Source organism: Typopeltis vanoorti, chromosome 3 (assembly GCF_054136105.1).
Source record: "Typopeltis vanoorti isolate ZY-2024b chromosome 3, IOZ_Tvanoo_1.0, whole genome shotgun sequence".
Taxonomy (NCBI): Eukaryota; Metazoa; Arthropoda; class Arachnida; order Uropygi; family Thelyphonidae; genus Typopeltis; species Typopeltis vanoorti.
This window is the reverse complement of record NC_143551.1, coordinates 51,003,457-51,025,619: the sequence shown is the minus strand read 5'-3', so window position 1 is coordinate 51,025,619 and position 22,163 is coordinate 51,003,457. Positions and strand designations below refer to the sequence as shown.

Genomic DNA, 22,163 nt, shown 5'->3' with positions numbered 1-22,163 from the left:
AGTGGCTTGAAAAAGTACAATGTTAGAGCGGGGGGGGGGGGAGAACTATTGCCTTAAACAGTTTGTTATAAAAACAAGAACCACTGTGGCAATAATGCAATAAGGTCACAGGTAGCCTTGTAATAAAAAAATCGCTCTCAACACAAACAGAATTAGAATCTAGGTGTCTTTCCCATGTGAGTTATGCAAGCCAACCCTATCATGGATTCTTTATGGTAAATTAAGGAGACAATTACTGTACAAACACACACACACACACACACACACACACACACACACACACACACACACAAAATCCTGACAAGACAACACAGTGTGCTTGGATGTGCCTCTGCTCATTCCTCTTCTGAATCTCAACTTTGTGCAGTATTAAACAAGAAAATGTAATGAATCTAGTACTGACTGTGCAGTGTTCTTCTTAACAGTGAGTAATATACTCATTATACTAAGAACATATGAGGGATTTTTTGATTCTACCCCTTTTGGTCCAAATACAGCAACTGAGATTGCGTCCATTGTTCAGCTACCATTTACCATAACATCTCCCTCTCACCATAGGATCAGCTGCTACAGCAATGACCAGACCCCCCCCCACACACACACACACAACTTCCTCTGGGAGATCACAAGCCACAAGCAACAGTCATCTGAAGGTCAAGTCAATGGAGATGTCACTTCTGGGAAGCAGCAGCAAATCTGCAAGTACAATTTTCTTTAACTCGTACCTTAGAGAAACTTAGGAGCTCAAGTCCAAACATAGTATTAAAATCTTAATTAAAAGAAAACCCCTAAGATAATAGAATGCAACAAAATAGTGTGATAAAGACCTCTATTTGCTTCATAACATTGAAAAAGTGACAATTTCAAAATTTTTAAAAAAGGGCATACTAACTGCAGTGAATGAACTAGAAGAATATTCAACGAAACGAAAAATGAAAGAAAAGCAATTATTATAATATAACACTCCCACGGAGTTCAAAGATTCATCACAAGAGACACAAACTATCCACACAATCTATAATACCTTTCCTCGAGTCCATTAAGAGTTAAAGCACTCAACCGATTCTGGCAACTCATTCCACACTCCTACTAACCACACCTTTCTTCAACGTCCAGTCAACTGCTAAAACATTTCCCCTGCATCAATCTTATAGAATCTTTTAAGTAATTTAAATTTTTCTATCATATCCCCCCCACCTTTTTTTTTCCTTTGAACCAACTTCTACAATCCACAACCACTCTCAATATATCCCCATAGGGAACATTCCACAGACCACTTACCATCTTGCTCACTTGCCTCTGAATCTTCTCCACTGCATCCTCATTCCCAAGAACCCAGGAGACAGGACTTAAGCACAGTAATCCAGATGTGGACATCTCAGGGCCTTAGAAAGAGGAATAAGAACTTCCTTATCCCTACTTGTTAATGTGTTTTTTCAATAGCCAAGTAATCTTATGAGCTACCTTAGCAATATGTCCTCTAAACTTTAACTCTCTGTCTACCACCACCCCTAATTCTCTAGCTTCATCTATTTCCTGGAGTACAGTGCCATTAATGCGATACACAGCTTGTAATCTATTTATCCCAAAATGAATAACTTACATTTCTTCACATTAAACTGACACCCATTGCCCATACTGACAATCTATTTAAATCATCCAACAATCTCTCCACATCACCCTGATTAACTATTACTATGTCTAATTTTGAATCATCAGCAAACTGAATAATTCTCTTTTACACTGTTATTATACAATTTCGAAATAACACGGTTGAGAAAACAAAAGCAATTCTATTTTTACACTGTATATTTGGATTTAACACTGTTCAAATGGTGCTTATTTACCATAGGCACAAATAAGTCTCATCGTCCAGCTCCCTATTCTCATATTTGCCCACATTACTCTACTTGAGACTGACTGCCATTCAAGAAGATTAGCCTCGTATTTTGTGTTGAATACTATGGCTACTCCTTTTCCTTGATTGTCATTGCCTGAATATAACATTTTGTATTTATTGCTCAGAAAGATCTCACCAGTTTTTGTCTTTTTTTGTTTCAGTCACTCCTATTATGTCCATCTGGTACTTATCTAATTCCTCAGCTAGCTCCATTTCTTTGCCATTCAGGCTTCTTATGTTGATAGTACCGATCTTTAGCTCTGGTGATGTTGAGTTGGGGTGTGCTTTCAGATTTGTTCCAGTAGCTGACTTTTCGCTGTTCGCCCTGGTTCCCTGGCGAAAACAACGGGGGGGCTTGTTTAACCGGGCGATGCCCCAGCCGGCATGAAATTTTGTCATGTTGTACCATCATTTTGTATATTGGTTTAAGCCAATAAGAATACAATTTGGTTGGCTAAATCCCAAATTGCCAGCCCATCCTTGTTCGTTCAGTATCCAGGTAGATACCCAACACAGTGCACCACGAGAAGATGAGGATTGGACATTAGGTCAGAAGCCCTGGTCGGTTCTCTGCATTCCTTTAAAGGCTATGTGGAGGTCTCCTCTCAGTTATACAGCTTTGACCCTTAAGCACCCCTTATATATCCAATTCAGCTGTTACTATTATAAAAAATTAGTTAATTACTAAGGCATTACCAATCCTTAACAAAGCCATGTTGCCCCTAATAGTGTATCATATTCTTATCCACCCATTCCTGAATTTTTTTTTTGATAAATTTTTTTAGTACTTTTACTACTCTTGAGATACTGATTAGTCTATAATTTGCTACTGCAGTCTTAGAACCTCCCTCATGCAAGGGAATTATTTTGCCCTCTTTCCACTCTCTTGGGACTATCAGAGGTGAGACTAAAATTAAAGAGCCTAGTCAGGGGCATTGCCAGTTTCCCTGCACATTCCCTCAAAAGACAAGCTAATCCTGCAACTGTATTTACATTGAGATTCTGCAATATCCTAAGAAGATTTAATTCATCCACCTCTGTTTCCACATCAGTCTCTATCACATATGTTAAAGCAGTAGCCCCATTTGGATGATATACCCATTGTTATACTCTGAATGAAAGGAAAAGTCAAAACCTTTACTTTCATTCAGATTTAACACAGTTTATCGATTCGGGAGCCAGTATTACTATATCAAGCGAAAAATAACCAATTGCAATTTATCAGTTATGTTCATATTTAAGAAAGTTTTACCTCATGCATCATATTGAAAATAATTAAGCGTTTTGTGAAGTTTAAACTATGTGTAATCTATGTAAGTGCTGTTACAATGTTGAAGGCAAAGGACAATCCGATTATAAAGCAATGGCCTGAAGTCATACATGTGCACCTAATAGAATGCGCACGCGGATGTCCTCCGAAGAGCACGCTAGAGGAGAGATTGGCGCTAGGTGCTGAAAGGAGTGACGCGCCGTAAGGAAAGGGAGAAATCAGGATGATGTAGGCAAGAAACATAGGGCGCGCATTTTAAAAGGCGCTGTGGCGTCAGCTCATGGCTTTTTTCTTGTTCCCTGTACTGGAGTGGTCATCAGCAGAGAAGTCCATTGTGAGGTCATCGCAGCAAGCGGCAGTATCCATGGGCAGTTCTAGGCTATGAAATGACCTGACACGATAAAGTTCCAGATCACACCGGAGATCGAAGACCCATGCCCAGCCGATTGATGAGCGAGTGGGGAGCCAGAATTGCTTCCTCCGTCAGTGATGTGTCAAGTTCGAATTCAACTGATGTGTAGAAAAGCTGAGGTAAATCAGGAAAGTAATCTGAAAATTGAAGGTGCTGTAGGGATACACATGAAGGCCTAGTGCATCCCCAACTACTGGTAATGTAGACTCTTGTTATGTAAAATTGTGTAGGAAACAATAATTAGATATAGGTAAAATCTTCAACTCAGGACTAAGCCCTCATTGAAAGAACTTTAGGAGTTATGCTGATGAAACTTAGGAACTATATACTTTTAATTGTAATAATAGTGTGAAAATAATTGTGAATGTATGTGAATTATAGAAAGAATAGTCTTTAATGGTGTCATATATAGATGAGATTATATCCCATAGTGGATGGCATTGATTCTCCCACATAAATTAGCCAAACATTTAGCCAAAATGCTCACACACTATACTGGCAACACACCATCACACATAAAAAACTCAGCCCACTTTAAAGCCAGTATAGAAAACCTCTCACTCCAACACACTGACATAATGGTCAATTTTGACGTCTCCCCCCTATTCACTAATGTCCCACTCAAAGAAACCCTAGAGCTCATCCAAGCCAAGTTTCCTCCCAATATCTCAGCCCTATTTCAGTTCACAATGAACTCAGGCTATTTCGTTTGGCAAGGAAAGTTCTACAAACAGATAGAGGGGACAGCCATGGGTTCACCACTTTCCCCACCCTTCGCCAATTTCTTTATGGAGACCTTTGAAGAGAAAGCCTTAAACTTCGCCCCACAAAAACCCACTATTTGGCTTCGTTACGTGGATGATGTGTTCGCTATTTGGCCACATGGCCCAGACTCACTCTACTCCTTCCTAACACACTTAAACAACCAACACCCCAGAGTCCAGTTCACCTTAGAAAAAGAGGAAAACAACACCCTCCCCTTCCTAGACACTTTAATCACCCGCCAGCTTGATGGATCTTTGGTTTTCTCTGTTTACAGAAAACCCACCCACACTGGCAGATACATTCACCAGCAATCCCCCCCCCCCCCCTCACAACAATATGGGGTTATAAAAACACTATATAACAGGGCAAAATTAATCTGCTCAGATGACGAGGCCCTAACTACTGAACTAAACCACATCCACAACACTTTCTTAGCCAATGGCTATAACCTCAAAAAAATCCAAAAAATACTCAAACCAGTAAACCACAACCCCCCCCCCCCCTTCCACAATAAAGATTACACCAAATCTATCACCATCCCCTACATCCAGGGCACCTCTGAAAAAATAACCAATATCCTCAGAAAATATGACCTTACTTCTTGTTACAGACCATATAAAAAGTTGGCATCCCTTATCTGCTCTACCAAAGACCAACCACTTCCCCTAGACCTACCTGGTGTATAACAGGTCCCTTGCAGCTGCAAACTGTCCTACTTTGGCCAAACAGGCAGAACAACAAATATCAGGATTTCAGAACAGAAAGACTACATCCGGTTCCACCAGTACAGCCGCTCTGGGCTGGCAGACCATGCCTTAGATACCCACCATAGAATTGGTTGGAAGAAACAAAAATAATACACCGCAGCAAGTTTAAATACGAGAGATTATTCAAGGAATCTTCAGCAGCTCTAAAAAACGTTCCTAACCTCAACAAGTTTGGGTGCATGAAACTACCCCAAATTTGGGAGACTTACATTTTGAGAACTTCAGCCCAACTGCCAAGTCAATCAAATTAGCCCACCAGAGGGCACCATTAGGACTTTAGGAACAATATTAGGTTCTTGCTTTCTTCCTCATTTGCTTTTATTAGTGCCTGCGTGCACATACCATATCTTTATGTTCCTGAAGATGGCAACGTGACGTTGCCGAAATACAGAAGTTATTTATTAAAGTTACCTTTAATTAATATACTTTATATGCGTTGTTAATTCCGTAAACTAATTACCAGTTATGAGAGTTAGATCTTTGTTAGAATTAATGGTATGAAATTATGATCTAATATGTTAAAGGAGATTTAGCAATCATAAGTGAAACTACTCGCTTCCCAATAATAGCAAGATTAATTTTATTCAGTAAAAATTTCTTATAACATGTATTATGTCTATTCAGTGAATTAAATGTTAATTTCTTTTGAAATGAATATGAAGACTTGCCTGATTTTCATTTTACTGAACCGTTCATAAAAATTTGAACCAAGGCAGGAGGTAAGAATAACAAACATAAAATAGGGGGCTACGACTGCGAGATAAATCCTAACAGTAGATTAATTGAGAATACTCTGCTAAGTGTTTAAGAATTACGAGAGTGTGCTGATCTAGACTTTGGTTCCATGAATAAATATTCATCAAATACATTTTAGGATGGCGCAGTATAAATATAAATTTTCCCTAAAATTAAAAAAGAACCAGTACCAGAATTGAAACAAAGGACTTGGTGCCAATTAACGACATTTCCTTTGTCTTCATAGCACACATGCACATCTTGTAAAATTGCTTATTAGCCTAGAGTTATAGTTAAGACATGACTCACTGATGTTAGATTAATTACTTAAGGAGGTAAGTCAGAACAGAAGATAAATATAAAGATATATATATGAACACAAATATTAAAATAAAAGTGTAACCCAAGTATAACACCATGTAAAGTGGTCACTCAGTAACCCAACTATTTTATTTTATCTGCTTTTGTCACCTTGTGACCATCAGCACTCATTAAGGTTATTGTTCTGTATCATTTTTCCTCTTACTTGCCACATTACATGATAACTAATAATTAAGGAATTGACAGCGTACACTAGAAATATAAATTAAATAAACTTTAATATATACTTTCCGATATTTCGGCAAACGTCATGTTGCCATCTTCTTGGGAACTTAATACAAAGACAAGTGCACAAGTACTACATAACAGCAAATGAGAACAGAAGCTAGGAAGCTACCGTTTTCCTAAAGTCCTGATGGTGCCCCCCTGGTGGGCTATATTGGTAGTTCTTGGCCTTTGGGCTGAAGTTCTGATAAATGTTTCCCAAATTTGGGGCAGTCTCATGCATCCAAATTTGTTGAGGTTTGGCATGTTCCTAAGGGCTGAGGCTGATTCCATGAATAGTCTTTCATATTTGAACTTGCTGCAGTGTATTACTGTGGCTTTCTTCCATCTTATTCTATGGCGAGTATCCAGAGCATGGTCTGCAAGCCCAGAGTGGCCTGGTGAAATCAGATGTAATCCTTGTGTTCTGAGATTCTGATACATGATGTCCTGCCTGTTTGGCCAAAGTAGGATAATTTATATTAAAGTATATATTAAAGTTTATTTAATTTATATTTCTAATAAAATTCCTTAATTATTAGTTATCATGTCTAATCAGCGTATAAGCCTCTGTACAAGAATTTTAGTTTTATGTTAGTTCGATAATTTGATTAATATATTTTCTCCTTGCTCGATTAATTTTCGATGGTCAATAAATTAATTAAATACTGCCTTCATCTTGAGGACATGTCTTAGTGCCACGTTTGCCAATTAAATTATTGTAAATTTAAATGAACTTTAAAAAACTTAAATTCAATCACTGTCTTTTTACCCTTCAGATGACATCAACTAGAAAAAGAATATACCAGGAAGAGTTCCTCAATTATGGGTTTACACAAATAGAAGACAAAGGAATAATGAAACCACAGTGTGTTGTCTGTTTAAAAGTACTGACTGCAGAATCCTTCAAAAGAGTCAACAACACTTGGATAATTTGCACCCACATCTGTCTTCCAAACCACAGGAATACTTTGTAAATTTGGAAATGTCTGTCAAAAGACAAAGACTGGACAGCAACTTGAGAGGTACATTCGATCAACGTTCAGCATCAAAGGCTAGCTGAAGTGGCCTGGTTGATTGTCCAAAACAAGAAACCATATCCTATTGGTGAGGAATTGGCTAAACCAGCAGCTTTGAAAATGGCAGAGATTATGTGTGGTCAGAAAGAAGCCATGAAACTAAATTCAGTGCCCTTGTCTGCAAAAGTTGTGAAAAAAAAGATTTCTATTTTAGCAGAAAATGTGAGGGAACAAGTTATTTCTTCAATAAAAGAGAGTAAATGCTTTGTTATTCAGCTTGATGAGACTACAGATGTCAGTAGTAATTTGCAGCCGATGGTGTATGTTCGCTACAGCAATTTAAGAGGAATTGTTTTGTTCTCCTCTCGAGTTGCGATCTCATGGAATTGATGTCTTCAATAAAGTTAATGAATACTTTAATAATGTTAACTTAAAGTGGGAAGACTGCATTGCTGTGTCTGCTGATGGAGCTCCAACTATGTTGGGTCGTGTAAGTGGTTTTTCGGCTTTGGTGAGAGAGATTAATCCAAAAATTGAAGTTAACCACTGTATGATCCATCGCCAAGCACTGCATGTGAAACATTTGGAACCTGCACTGGAAGCCGTCATGCATGATATCAAGATTGTCAATGGACATGCACTAAACATGCAACTATTTTATTTCGTGAATTATGTAAAGATGGTGAGGCTGAATACACAGATCTACTTTATCATACAGAAGTGAGATGGCTCTCACGTGGAAATGTTCTGAACCAAGTGGGCTCTCAAAACTGAACTTAAATTTTTATGGTTGATCAAAAGCATATTCTCGCAGATAAGTTTACAAACTCCTCGTGGGTTGCACATCTCGCATATTTAGCTGATATTTTTGAATATCAGCTAAATATGCGAATGCATTGAACAAAGAATTGCAAGGAAAAAACATCAATATAATTTCAGCCAGAGAAAAGATTTCAGCATTTGGATCGAATGCTTTTATATTGGAGACAGAAAGAAGAACAAAACAAGATAGCTGCCTTTCCAAAGTTAGCTTTGTTTTTGGAAGATTGCAAAAATATTACTATTGACGACATCAAGGATACAGTTATAAGGCATCTTACCAAACTCAAAGAGCGGTTCTCTGATTACTTTCCAGATCTTGATTCACATACTGTCAGTTGGGTTGTAGATCCCTTTAAATGTGAAATTGCTGATATACCAAAAGAGCCTCAAGGGTTGGCAGAGGCACTTCTTGAAGTTCGATCCAATAGTGCAGCACGTATTGAATTTGAAAACAAAGCAGATCTGTCATATTTTTGGATGTCAATAGCTGCAAAGGCTTTCAAAATTGCACGAGGCAGTCAAAAAGTTGCTGCCTTTTGCAACAACCTACCTTTGCGAACAAGGATTTTCCACTCTAATGAACATGAAAACAAATCAGAGAAATCGACTGGACCCCCGGAGACAGTATCCAAATTGCTCCGTCATCAAAATGCCCCAATTTTGATGTTATTGTATCAAAAATGAAACATCATTTCTCCAAAACCTGAAGTGAAAAAGTTTTCAAAGAAATCCTTTTGTTTCATAATGAGGATATTAATTTATTTTATAGCATTTATTTTATACTTTTTATATTTATAATTGTATTCTCCATATAAATAGATTCAATAAACCTTTGAATTTAAATAATCTATGATTTTCTCCCTTTCAAATCAAGGGGGGGTAACGTCAGCGTAAATAAATATATTTTGGGGTAATAGGTACAAAAGTTCCGACCCCTGATCTAACTCCTACCTGATTATCTCTCCTTATCTTAGGTGTACAATTAATATTGCTTCCTCTAGATGCCCCGTAACTATTCCCCATGCTACTTTTACTACTAACATCCTTCTTTTGCTGATTTTATGCCATGGCACAGATTCGAGCTTCCTCCTAAGCTTGCAATAATCACCTGTCTCTTTAAGTTCCACATATACCCCTTCTTGACAGAATATTCACCTTGGTTTTACAATCACCCAAATCAAGACCACATACACTTTGACCAATCAGAGGCAATGTGGCCACCTTGATTATGGATAGCTCTTCCAATCCTATAACCAGGATTGGATATAATAAATTTAGTTTAATCCTTTATCTAAGTGTGAACAAACAAAGTTTGTGCCTGAAAGTATCTTCAGGACTGGGGTAAGGTGGTACAACACTAGGGCAACTCCTTGCAAAGGTGGAGCAAGCTACCAACACTCCTATCTCAGTATCTCCCATAATGCAAAACACATCTCCTTGCGGATATGTCTAATGTTATGCATTAAGGGAAGGGCCACTACCCAGACTAGTTTCAACCTTTATTGAGGTCTCTTCAGTGGGAGCCAGGCCCAAGTGGAGATACCACCTTACCCCAGTCCTGAAGATACTTTCAGGCACAAACTTTGTTTGCTCACACTTGGATAAAGGATTAAACTAAATTTATTATATTCTAACCAAGTGAAAAATAAACTTTCAACGTCTTCCCCTAAATCCAGAGTAATTTATTAAAAAGGTGGCACACCAATTGGCAACTCCTATAGGTAGAGATGACCTTGCTAATGCTTCTGACTGGTATCTCCACTTGGGCCTGGCTCCCACTGAAGAGACCTCAATAAAGATCGAAACTAGTCTGGGTAGTGGCCCTTCCCTTAATGCATAACATTAGACATATCTGCAAGGAGATGTGTTTGCATTACGGGAGATACTGAGATAGGAGTGTTGGTAGCTTGCTCCACCTTTGCAAGGAGTTGCCCTGGTGTTGTACCACCTTACCCCAGTCCTGAAGATACTTTCAGGTGCAAACTTTGTTTGCTCACACTTGGATAAAGGATTAAACTAAATTTATTATATTCTAATCAAGTGAAAAATAAACTTTCAACCAGGATTGGAAGAGCTTATAACCGAGTTCACTTCATCACATGCTTCCACAAGTAATTATCTCTCAGGTGAATAAGTTCCATTTCCTTCTTCCAGTCTATATCTCCATAGCAGAAGTCCTAAGTCTATAGCAACAACCAACTGTATATTTTGTCTTACTGGGGCTTTGATCTCATACCAGACTGCTTCAAATGAACAGCCACTTTCCCACCTATCCCTTGTTTTGGCTCCAATTCATCTGCAATCATGAGCAGTAACCCCTCTTCCCACACACCTATCCTATATCTTCCCTGAAAATATTAAACCCTTCACGTTCTATACCTGTAACTACGTCATCTGCTGTTAGTCAATTGTCACTAATGCCTACAACTTTATGAGAGGTTGCACCTAATGCTCCAAACTCGCCCTCTTGTTTCTGATACTTCTATTAGCATAGATTTAAGGAACAATCTACCACAACCAAGCAGTTGCAGGATAATTTAGATCAACAAACTGCTATATTCATAAGTTGTTAAAAACAATAATAAAAAACAAAGGTGAAGCAGAAAACAAATCTTGCTTTAAAGTGATTGTTTAACCAATAACTCAATTAAATAATGAAGAAACTAAAATATCGGTCAAAAAGATAAAACAATTTAAGAAAAATTAAAAGTATTAATAATAGAGTAGTCTTCATCAAAACCAAAGAAAAGACAGACAGTGACTTACTACGTAATGGAATGTCTAAGGAATGCAAAGACACATTAGCAGCAAATTCCAGCAAGAAATATTTTCCAAGGCAAATTATATATGACATACCCAGTGAAATAGATATGAATAATGCAAATAACTCTGCACACCTACAGAACAAAGATCTCTACAGTGAGGATACAGAGATTACACAAAAATTCATCATGACAAATAAAAAAAAAATGAACAATAGAAACCTAATTATTGAAGTTGATCCAATGTTGAAAATAAAATTGCTGAAAACCAGTGTGAAAATGTTGGAGAATTTGCCATTGTGCTAACTATGTAAGATTTCTGAGGTGCTTCAACTGCAATAAGTTCCACCATCATACATGAGACTGTATGGAAAAAACCACTTGTTCATTCATTCTTCTCTAAGGAAAACAAGCTCAGCGAGTGTCCACAAAATGAGTCCAAGATGAACTGCATAAACTGTCAAAATCACATTGAAAGTTTATTTTTCACTAGGTTAGACTATAATAAATTTAATTTAATCCTTTATCCTAGTGAGAGCAAACAAAGTTTGCACCTGAAAATATCTTCTAAGATATTTATATTATTCCAAGATAATATAACACTATATTCAGTAGTTTAATCCTTTATCCCTGGTGTTGTACTACTATCTTGTACTATCTTACCTGGGTAAGATAGTATAACACTATATTCAGTAGTTTAACCCTTTATCCCAGAGCTGCCTGGTGTTGTACTACTTACCCAGGTAAGATAGCACAACACTATATTCAGTCCTGAAGATATTTTCAGGCACAAACTTTGTTTGCTCTCACTGGGATAAAGGATTAAACCAAATTTATTATAGTCTAACCAAGTGAAAAATAAACTTGGTAACATCTTTCTCTAAATCCAGAGTAATTTAATAAAAAAAGGTGGCAAACCTTTTGGCAACTCCTATAGGTAAAGATGACCTTGCTGCTGCTTCTGCCTAGCATCTCAAACTCTGGGCCTGGCTCCCACTGAAGAGACCTCAATAAAGGTCTAAACTAGTCTGGGTAGTGGCCAATCCCTCAATGCATAACAGTATACATATCTGCAAGGAGATGTGTTTTGCATTATGGAAGATACTGGGATAGGAGTGTTGGTAACTTGCTCCACCTTTGCTATGAGTTGCCTGGTGTTGTACTACTTACCCAGGTAAGATAGTACAACACTATTCAGTTCTGAAGATATTTTCAGGCGCAAACTTTGTTTGCTCTCACTGGGATAAAGGATTAAACTAAATTTATTATGTCAAAATCATAACCATGCCCAAGCCAAAAATGACTGCAAACACATGGCACTATGCAAAGACTGATGCCATTCATCTATTACAGATAACTCAAAATTCTAAGCATTGATTATTAAAAGTAATAATAAAGTTAGCAGAAACAAAACTACTTTCCTGGCATGCCTTCAAATAAATCTTCAACACTATCAAGGCTGTAAATACCTTAACAGAATTCATAAACAGGATTTGGTACTTACTGAAATTACATATCGCAGAATCAAAACTTTTGACGCAAGTATGTAACTAGACTACCATAGTGACATAAAATACAACTTTGAAAAATTGTGTAACATGAAGAAGTCATATTTCCCATATGAAAGTAGTCAAAAGGTGCCACACCTTATTACTAAAACACTCTGGATTAGAGATAGACATTGAAAGTTTTTCACATGGTTATGCTATAAATTAAAGATGCCAAAGAAATTCAGGATATATATAAAGATATGTGCCTTGCATTATGGGATACTAAGGTAATTGATGTGACGTCATTAGCCTCTATACAGTAGTCCGGTTGTGAAGTTACTTCATGCACAAACTTTGTTTGCTTACACTTGGATAAAGGATGAAACCAATAATATAATTTCTTGGCATCTTTAATTTAATTTGGCAGATAACTCCTTTTCTCCCCTTCCTTTTCATTGTTTATTATTCTTGATAAAACAGGTTTTATTTTTTGGATGCTCTGAATTAATTCTTTCAGACTCATTGTTACTTCATGTCTAAATGGTGTGGCAAATGGAAAATGAGATTGGGGCAAGAAACAATTTCTTGCACCAATCTCATTTTCGATATCACTGTTTCAAAATTAAACAATGTATTACTGAAATAAGAGACCCAAAAGGCTTCACTACAGCAATGCACAATTATTGAAATTAAGTGGATATTGAATCCAACATTATTTCAAAGCTGAATAGAGAAACTACAAGAGTTTTGTGCCGAATATAGAAACTATAAAAGTTTCGGCAGATCCAAGCGTAAGCAAACCTTTCATGACAGGGGTAACTTGTGACTAAGTCAGGTGAATGTAGTGTATGAAACAATATGTAGATTTGTTTTAAAAAAACAATTTTTTTTTGTTCGGAAAACTGCAAGTTGACCCTGTTATGAAAGGTTTGCTTACACTTGGATCAGCTGAAACTTTTATAGTTTCTATATTCGGCACGAAACTCTTGTAGTTTCTATATTCGGCTTTGAAATGTTGGATTCAATATCCACTTAATTTGAATAATTAAACAATGTATATTTAAATTTCATTCACAGTAATTCTCTCTTCTCTCCAAAGTTCAAATGCTAAAAAAATAAAAATAACGTTACAAAGCAACTGGAACAACTTGTGGAAGGCCACTTTTGATATACTGTTCGAAGATGTCATTGTAGCTTTTTGAATGATGCTGAAGTCATCAAAATAGCAGCCTTTCAGTGGAGCTTTGAGAAGGAAAATAAATCACATGGGACTAAGTCAGGTGAATGTAATGCATGAAACAATATGTAGATTTGTTTTAAAAAAAAAAAAAACATTTTTTTTTTTTTTTTTTTTTGTCCGGAAGACTGTTACACAAGAAATTAACCACCTTTTGGCATTGAGGTTACACATGACTAATTATTTGTAGCAGAATGTCAAAATAGTAGATGGTATTAACAGTGGGATTTGGAATGAACTCTGTGCACAGTTCCTTCATTACTGTAGATAGTGGTCAATACTGTTTTAATTTTTGATCTCTCTCTCTCTCTCTCTCTCTCTCGGTAAAATGTTTTTTGCTTTGATAGAGAATTTCAACTTCCATTCTGCACCCTACTGCTCAATTTCAGGGCTGTACTGAAAACACCATGACGTGTTGTGTCACCTGTAATGAATGATCTGCAGCATTTGCTTTTCTTTTGAGCATTTAATGCATATAGAACAAATTGTGCACAAACTTTCAATTTTTTTCCTTTCTTTTTTCTCAAATATATATTATTTGAGCAAAAGTTATTTTGTAAAAATAAAATAAGATGCACTATGCAAAATAAAATTGAGTAGCAGTTACTTGGGTAGTAATAAATTTGGTATGAAAATCAGATAAAAACAATTAAAATAGGAACATTGAAAGCATCAACAGCATCATGAATGCCTATAGAACATGTAAAACATTTCAGCTATTTTCAGTGAAGACAAAACAGATTTGGATAAAAACTGTGTAAAGGGAATTATGTAAGCTTATCGTAATATCTTGAATACCCATGAGTACATATAAGAATTCTGAGTATGATGGATAGTTATCTGATTAAGCGATGCAACTTTTCATGTAGTATTATAATATCCTATACATCCCTCTGCCTGAGGATACACAGCAGATACTTGTGAATTTGTGATAATGAAAATTACAAACTGAACAGAAGATAGCAGTATTGCAAAATCATGTTAAAAATGGCATCAGTAAAGCATTAGAATTATTAATAGTGAAGAATGTGTAAGCACAACTAAGTAATATAGTCGTTAAGCAGAATGGGAAACGAAATTAGGAAATTGAAAAATTCAAAACATATGTTTGAAGCAAAGATAATGGGAATTTAGCAAAGATAATATCTTGGGCTACATGAAGCCCAAGATATTATCATCAGACCTCCATGGAGTCTAGACTCATCATATGAAGGCCTTCTCTCTCACATAGTTCATCATACATTGCCTTAAATGCAATCACCATCTCCACACTCACCACTCGCTCAGGCAATGCATTCCAATCATCAATTACTCTCAACAACAAAAAAAAAAGTATTCCCATTCATACCTTCCTTATACAGATGAGGATGGCCTCATTCTCTTCATGTCTTTTACAATTCTATGAAAAATCTAATCCACGTTAATATGGTAATAACCCCTTAACAATTTAGATCTCCTTCCATTGACTAGCCTCTGCAAATTGCATTTCCTCAATCTTTCTTCATACTCAACATTCCAGAGACCATAAACCCCCTTAATCATCTCTGGATCCTTTCCAATATCTTTTCATCCTTTTGAAAACTTTATATGATGAAACTATTTAAAAGGATGTTTCAAAACATCCTTTTGAAAACCTTAGTAAAGCCTTATACGATGGAACCATAACATCCTTCTTCTACACATCAGTGTCCTCAATATCATTACCATAACTGACTGTACTGTCTTCACAATTTTGGGTCCTAGTCCACTATCACTTCTGGATCCTCCTGTAAGATATCCCCACCAATTGTATACTCTACATCTGAATCAGATGTAGAGTATACATCTGAATCATCTACATATAATGATTGTTATATGCTAGACATAATGATCCAGTTAAGGAAGAAAAAAAAAGAAAAAAAAACTGGTTATATTTATACTTTAAGCCACTTTATCTGATCTTGTGTGCTGAGTTGATGGTGCATCTATTTTCTAATTAACAGACAGTGGATTTGAATCCACTATCTGTTAATTTTGCTAAAGTTTGCAAAAGTTTAGGTAGTACAGAATTTTAATTGCCTAATGTAATATTACCATTTCACTTACTGGAAAATGGAAGTGGCTTAAAAATAAAAAGGTTATTTCATCAGTAACACTGGATTTCAAGATTTTATAAATCTCAGCATACCTTACAATACTCATTGTGTAATATATTATCAATTTTTGAGAAGAGGATTGACTTAAAAATATGAATCATTCTGTTAAATTTTAGTGCCATATCGCCATCTCCCAGTTTACTAATTTCAGCTTGTTTTATTTTTTGGTGGAATGAATACTATGGTAAGGAACCTGTTTAGCTCAGCAATGCTAAGTTTCCCCCGATGATGAAAATATTATCAACACATCTCCACTACATCAAGGGTTTGGACTGGCTGATGCTAGAAACTTTTTTTTTTTTTTTCAAAATTCTTCAGGAAGAGATCAGCACATGGGGGGCTGGCAGGAATCTTCCCATGGATACAGAAAAAAAAAAAGTTGTTTGAACAGTTGCTTGTTCTGTTTCAAGTAATTAGATTCGAGACAATGTTAAAGAGTCTAGTGATATCAGGAGAGAAGAGGTCTTTGATGCCATCTAGAACTTCTTTAACCAAGATGTGCATGTACAGTGAAACAACATCAATACTGGCAAAGATGTCTGATGACATAATGAAGATGATAATTTCTGAACGAAATGCAATGATTTCTTGACGAAAGAGTCAATGTTGGATGTGGTTTGTCAGCAAATTTGAGAGGTGCTTGGATAAGACAAGTAGGTAAACTTATTCCATCCATTATTAGTCAAGATTATACCAGCGTTGTGGATTTTTTGAGACCCTATACAACCTTGGAGTTAAAGGATGCACAGACTTGAATTTTCTTTTTAAAGACAGGTGTTCATTGGGTTTTTTTTTTGTAGTTAACCCAAGACTGTAGTCCAGTGGAGGAGTCTGTAATCTAATATCATTAGCAATATCTTGTGGCAGAGAACTAAGAGCCTTTTCAAACACTGCATAGGAAATCAACTTTTGGAATATGCTCAGGAATGACTGCAAAATTAACATCTTTTTGCCAGGATATTTTCTATTTCTGTTAAATAATCGTTACAGATGTTCACTATAACTTTGCTCTCAGACAGAGAGATCTCAGTATGTGAGCTTTTTGTTGTAAAGAACAATAAACCTTTTAATTTGCCAGTTTTTGTGGGATAAGAATGCACTGTATGATGAGCATAGCATATCAAATTGTCTACTTGGTTTCATAGGTCGGCATCTAAAATGTTGACTGGTGCGCAATGCAAATCAACTTTACTGATGGCCTATCGAAAGATCACTCAAATTGGTTGACCCACATCTGACATTTGGACTCCATCAAGAACCGATCACATTTTGTTCAGAAACTATCTGACATCTCTATCACATCATCAAACATCTTTGCCAGTCTTGACATCATTTCATTGTATGCAAACGTCCTGCTTGAAGCTCTAGACTTCACTGACGGTTCGGGAGTTGACCACCAATCCAATTACTTTAAATGTGAAAAACTCTTCCCACAACTGTTTTGACCTGGCAATGGGAAGTCCCCTATCTCCTCCAATCTCAAGGAAAAGATGTTCTCTTCCTTGAGATTGGAGGAGACAGGGGACATTCCTTTTCTGGACATTCTCTTACATTTATCAGAAATAATTCAGGTATTATATTTTGAATAATACTGATTCCATGAAATGATTTGGTAACTTCTTGCATACCTTCTGCAAGATTTTTCTTGAATAAAAAAAATAAATAAAAAATCATAGAAACCATTCACAGAGTGGCAAATGCTTTTCTGCAGTTCATATAAAAAAAAAAAAAAAAAAAAAAAAAAAAAAAAAAAAAAAAAAAAATCACCATAATTATGTTGCTTCAATGATATTGTAATAAGTGTTCAAAATTTCAGCCTTCATGAATGCATGATTCTCATGCTGCATCACTGAATGTCAGACATGCTGGAAAATACTGAGTCTTGCAATTGGTCTGAAATTTGTTACAAAATTTGACTAAGGTAGCCATGAATTAAGGCTACTACATCCTTGCCAAAGCCAAGATAAGTATACTGAAAATAATGTCTTACAATGCTGGTATATGTTGGTGCACCATCATGCATATGCCACATTAAGATGAGGTATAAGAGGCATATTTTGAATTATGCACTGGCAGAGCCAGTTGAAGTCTGCCAGTGTCTTTATCAGACCACAAATCTGATAAAGTGCTGCTATGTACTGTGGAGAAAATCCACGGATCAATCAATGTGCATGTTATGGAAGTTAAAAACTCCATCTCTTATAGAATTGGCATGATAGTATATAAAACCTAATGGTATACCATCATGTTTGTCTCCAGAGCAAGGTTTCCAAGCCAATTATAGCACTAATATTACTATAACTGTTCACGGGCAAGGTTGATATAAAGAATACTTAGTATTTATTTATATATTATATTGCATGTTTATATATATTATTTATTCATATGATCAAAGTTATCCCTGAGTAGTAGATGCTTCATGGATGCCTTACCTCTGGGTACTATGAGATCAGCATGAACTACAGTAGGTGCAATATAATAATCAAAGGCAGGTTTTACAAATTTTTCATACTGCTTCAGAACACCTTCTAAATCTCTAGCTCTTTCCATGATATCTCTTTTAAGCCTTCTTGCTAGCCTAATATCTGAATCAGTATCAATGAATACCTTCATGTCCATCATCTAAAATAATGATTTCAAAATAAATGTTTCATTAATGCATTCAACATTGCTGAAACAATGACGAAGTAAAATATAAGCACTTTTATTAGAACCAGCAAAAACTAAAGAGTAGCATGTGAAAGTCATTGAAGAGTTTATATAAATACAATTTTTAAAATTTAGAATTTAATTTACTTATTTCTTCCTCTATTGGAATTAGACCAAGAAAGAAATTAATAGAAAACATTTTTTAGCCTAGCTAACCATTAACCAGAGGCAATTTCTAAAGTCATTAATTGATATCTGAATGGCATGCATATATTTGATACTACTTAGCTTACAGTGAGCTAAGCAGCATCAAACACACTGAGAACACACATTTAACCAGATAATTGATAAGATATGCATGTATTGTATTTATTCTATACGCTATACATTAGAGGAAAAAAATTAGCCTCTTAAATTGTCATTTTTTTCCCCCATTACAAATGTAATGTATCCATGATGACCTTGAGCAATGATGTTGAATTTTCATGTTTGCCATAATATGTCATGAAGTGTTTCATTTTATTCGTCTAGCCCCCCCCCCCTTGTTCCTCAACCACCCCTTAGAACTGGTTCAGCCCTCCTAATTGAGGGATCAAGTACTATATCCTATGACTGTAGCCTGCATGTGTTTACGGGGTCGGTTTGCCTGCTTGTAGGATGAAAATCCCAGATAAACTGGGGGAAAAAACCTGCTGTCCTCAGCTAACTTGGCTATAGCTGAGAAAGATCCTTAAGCTCCTCAATGCCATAGACGGGAATCAAACCCAGGACACTCCTTCCCCGAGCATATGGTTGCGAAGCGCATATCCAAGCACATAGCCACTAGGCTAACTGTGCCGAGTGTGTGAGAGAGAAAATTGTGTGTAAACAAGGTATGACAGTAGGGAGCTGAAGAGAACAGCAATAAACATGAATGACATGATAGCTAGAATATGCAGAAAGAGAGGTTTCCTGCATATTCTGGCTATCATGTCATTGATAGCTAGAATATGCAGGGTTTGTTGATGTATGGGAAAAATCTGAAAGTAGGAGAAGAAAAGAGATCAGCTACAGGTGGTCAGCATTTGAGTGAGCGGTAGTCTGAAACCATGTGTTGAGACTTAATTGCTGGGAGGACATCGTGTTGAAGGCTTAATGGAATATTTACAGCATTTAGAAAAGATTAAATACTAATTTTAAGACTTCCAATATTTCGTCTATCATGAGACACCATCAGGGACTACAAATAACTCTTGTAACACACACTCAAATACAACACAGTACTAAGAGAAATACATGGGTGACTAAAGTCTTATCTAGGTGAAGAGTCCCCTATGGGTGTTTGTAGGTGAACTAGGATATAAAGTGGGATCTCTGTAATTAATGTTTCCCAAAACATTTTATAAACATTTTAAAGGATTAAATATCACGATGTTGTATTATATTAGTGGGATTATGCTAGAAGAAACTGATCAGGCTAGCGATCTTAGAGTTTTAGTAGACAGGAAGTTGAAGTTCAAGGATCATGTAGCAAAATCTAAATACAACTCAGAATAACTGCAATGCTGAAATGAACCATGACATTTAAGATGAGGAATTCATTTTGCCTCTTTACAAGGCTCTGAAAAGATCTCACTTGGACTATTGCATGCAGGTCTGGTCTCCTGGTTTTCATGGCAATTCTGATACAGTGGAAAGAGGGAAAAAGCGTGTCAGAAATGACATCAGGATTGTGAATACTGATCATAAAGACAGACTGACAATTTTTAGGCAGCAGACATGAGGAAACAGGAGAAAGAGGAGGTGATATGACTGACACTTAAAAACTCCTGAAAGGCTTATACAGAATTTCAGTAGGTGGAATTTTTCATTTTATGGATGGTGGGAAAAGGACAAGGCATCCTTGGAAGTTGAGAATGAATGCTGTCAAGAAAGGGGTGAGGGCTAGATTTTTTCTCTGATAGAGTGGTGTATGATTGGAATGGATTGCCATTGGATTCTGTGGGTGCAAGTATGAAGAATGAATTCAAGAACAGGTATGACACATGGGGCAAATAGTATGGCCTCCCTAGAGGTCTCTCTAAGAATAATAATCATAATATCAATAAGGACTGAATGGGATATTACTAACTATACTAAGGGAATGTACAAAAGAGCTGGCAGTATCCTTGACTTGGTTGTTCAACAAAAGACTGGCAACAGGAACTGTTCTAGAAGAATGGAAAAGAAAAAAGGGTGCTACTGCATAAGGGAGAATGCAAGTCAGTAGTGTGAAACAAAAGCTAGTGTTATATCAAGTGTAATGTTAGAGTTGTTAGGCTAGTTAGAGAAAGAATACAGACTGGATTGATGAGTTGGAGTTGTTAGGCTAGTTAGAGAAAGAATACAGACTGGATTGATGAGAATAGAAATCTTTCATGTTTTAATAACTTGGTGATGAGAATAGAAATTTTTCATGAAAGATTTCTATTCTCATCACCAAGTTACTAAAACATGACCTGAAAAGGTCATGTTTTAGTAACTTGGTGTAAAATGAAATATTCAATTATTTATTGATGCTAAATTAAGAAGAGCAATGTCAGGAAGTTCTGATGTGTTGTTGTTACGAGAGGATTTCAACAGGTTGGTGCTTTCAGATGAAGAATGGGGATGTCATTTCAATGTTGCTAAGTGTAAAGTTATGTACTCAGGATCTGGGCATCTTGGTAGACAGGCAACTGAAGTTCAGAGGACACAATGTGAAAGTTGTAAGGGTTACCAAACAATTGCTGCTATGCAAAGAATGCCGATATGTACAGATAAGGAAATGATAGTTCCACTCAATAAGGTGCTAAATAGGCCTTATTTCTGTGCACAGATCTAGTCAACCTGACATAAGGAAACATCGTCTTCTGACTCTATAATATTGAACATGAGGAAAAATTGAGAGAATGTAATCTTTGGAGATGAATAATCTGGCAAGAGGATCCTAGCATACAGGGAAATTATTGCACCAGATAATGGGTTATGCAACAAAAAGGAATCACTGGAAACAAACTGTAGAAAGGTCATGTCAGCAAAGAGGTGAAAAAAAGAGATTTTAATTGGTAGGTGGTGAATAAGTTGAATGCAATGCCAGAGTGGGTAGTGAGTGCTCCAACACCGAATATGTTCAAGGCAAGCTATGATAGTTATTATGGTCTGAGATGAGCCTTCAAGACTCCATGGAAACTTAGAAGTAATACTATGTCACCAAATTACTTTTCCTTTCTTAGCTACAGAATTCATCCATTTTTAATAGTAAGCCAGGTACTTGACTGGAAAAGAATGGGATACGAGAAAGATTTGCAGCAAAGAAATCTGGTGTACAGAAATTAATATTTTCCCATGAAGATCTTGATGTATTTGTTTTTGAAATAGATTAAGCTGAGAGATAAAAAATAGAAACACTACTTTAAGTAAACTGCACAACTAGTTTGGTCTTCTTAGAAGACTTCAGGTGCATAACTTTAGGAAACTACCAACATTGCGAAAGAGAAAAAAAAACCAATACATTAACACATCAACATTTGAAGCTGATCTCTTCATTGTAGGAGGCACTATATGACTGAGACGATTAACCTGGACGAGAGGAGCCTACCATATAGATACAGGGAA

General features: G+C 36.3%; 1 protein-coding gene across 4 annotated transcripts in view; it reads right to left on the bottom strand.

Annotated features, from left to right (window-relative positions):
- l(2)k01209 (uridine-cytidine kinase-like lethal (2) k01209) overlaps positions 1 to 22,163 on the bottom strand; it is a 269,918-nt gene that overhangs the window by 147,441 nt on the left and 100,314 nt on the right. For all 4 annotated transcript variants that reach the window (XM_090390605.1, XM_090390607.1, XM_090390608.1 and 1 more), the window contains one exon: positions 18,332 to 18,521. In XM_090390605.1, the coding sequence (XP_090246731.1) occupies positions 18,332 to 18,521 (190 nt within the window). The remainder of the gene's footprint in view (positions 1 to 18,331; positions 18,522 to 22,163) is intronic.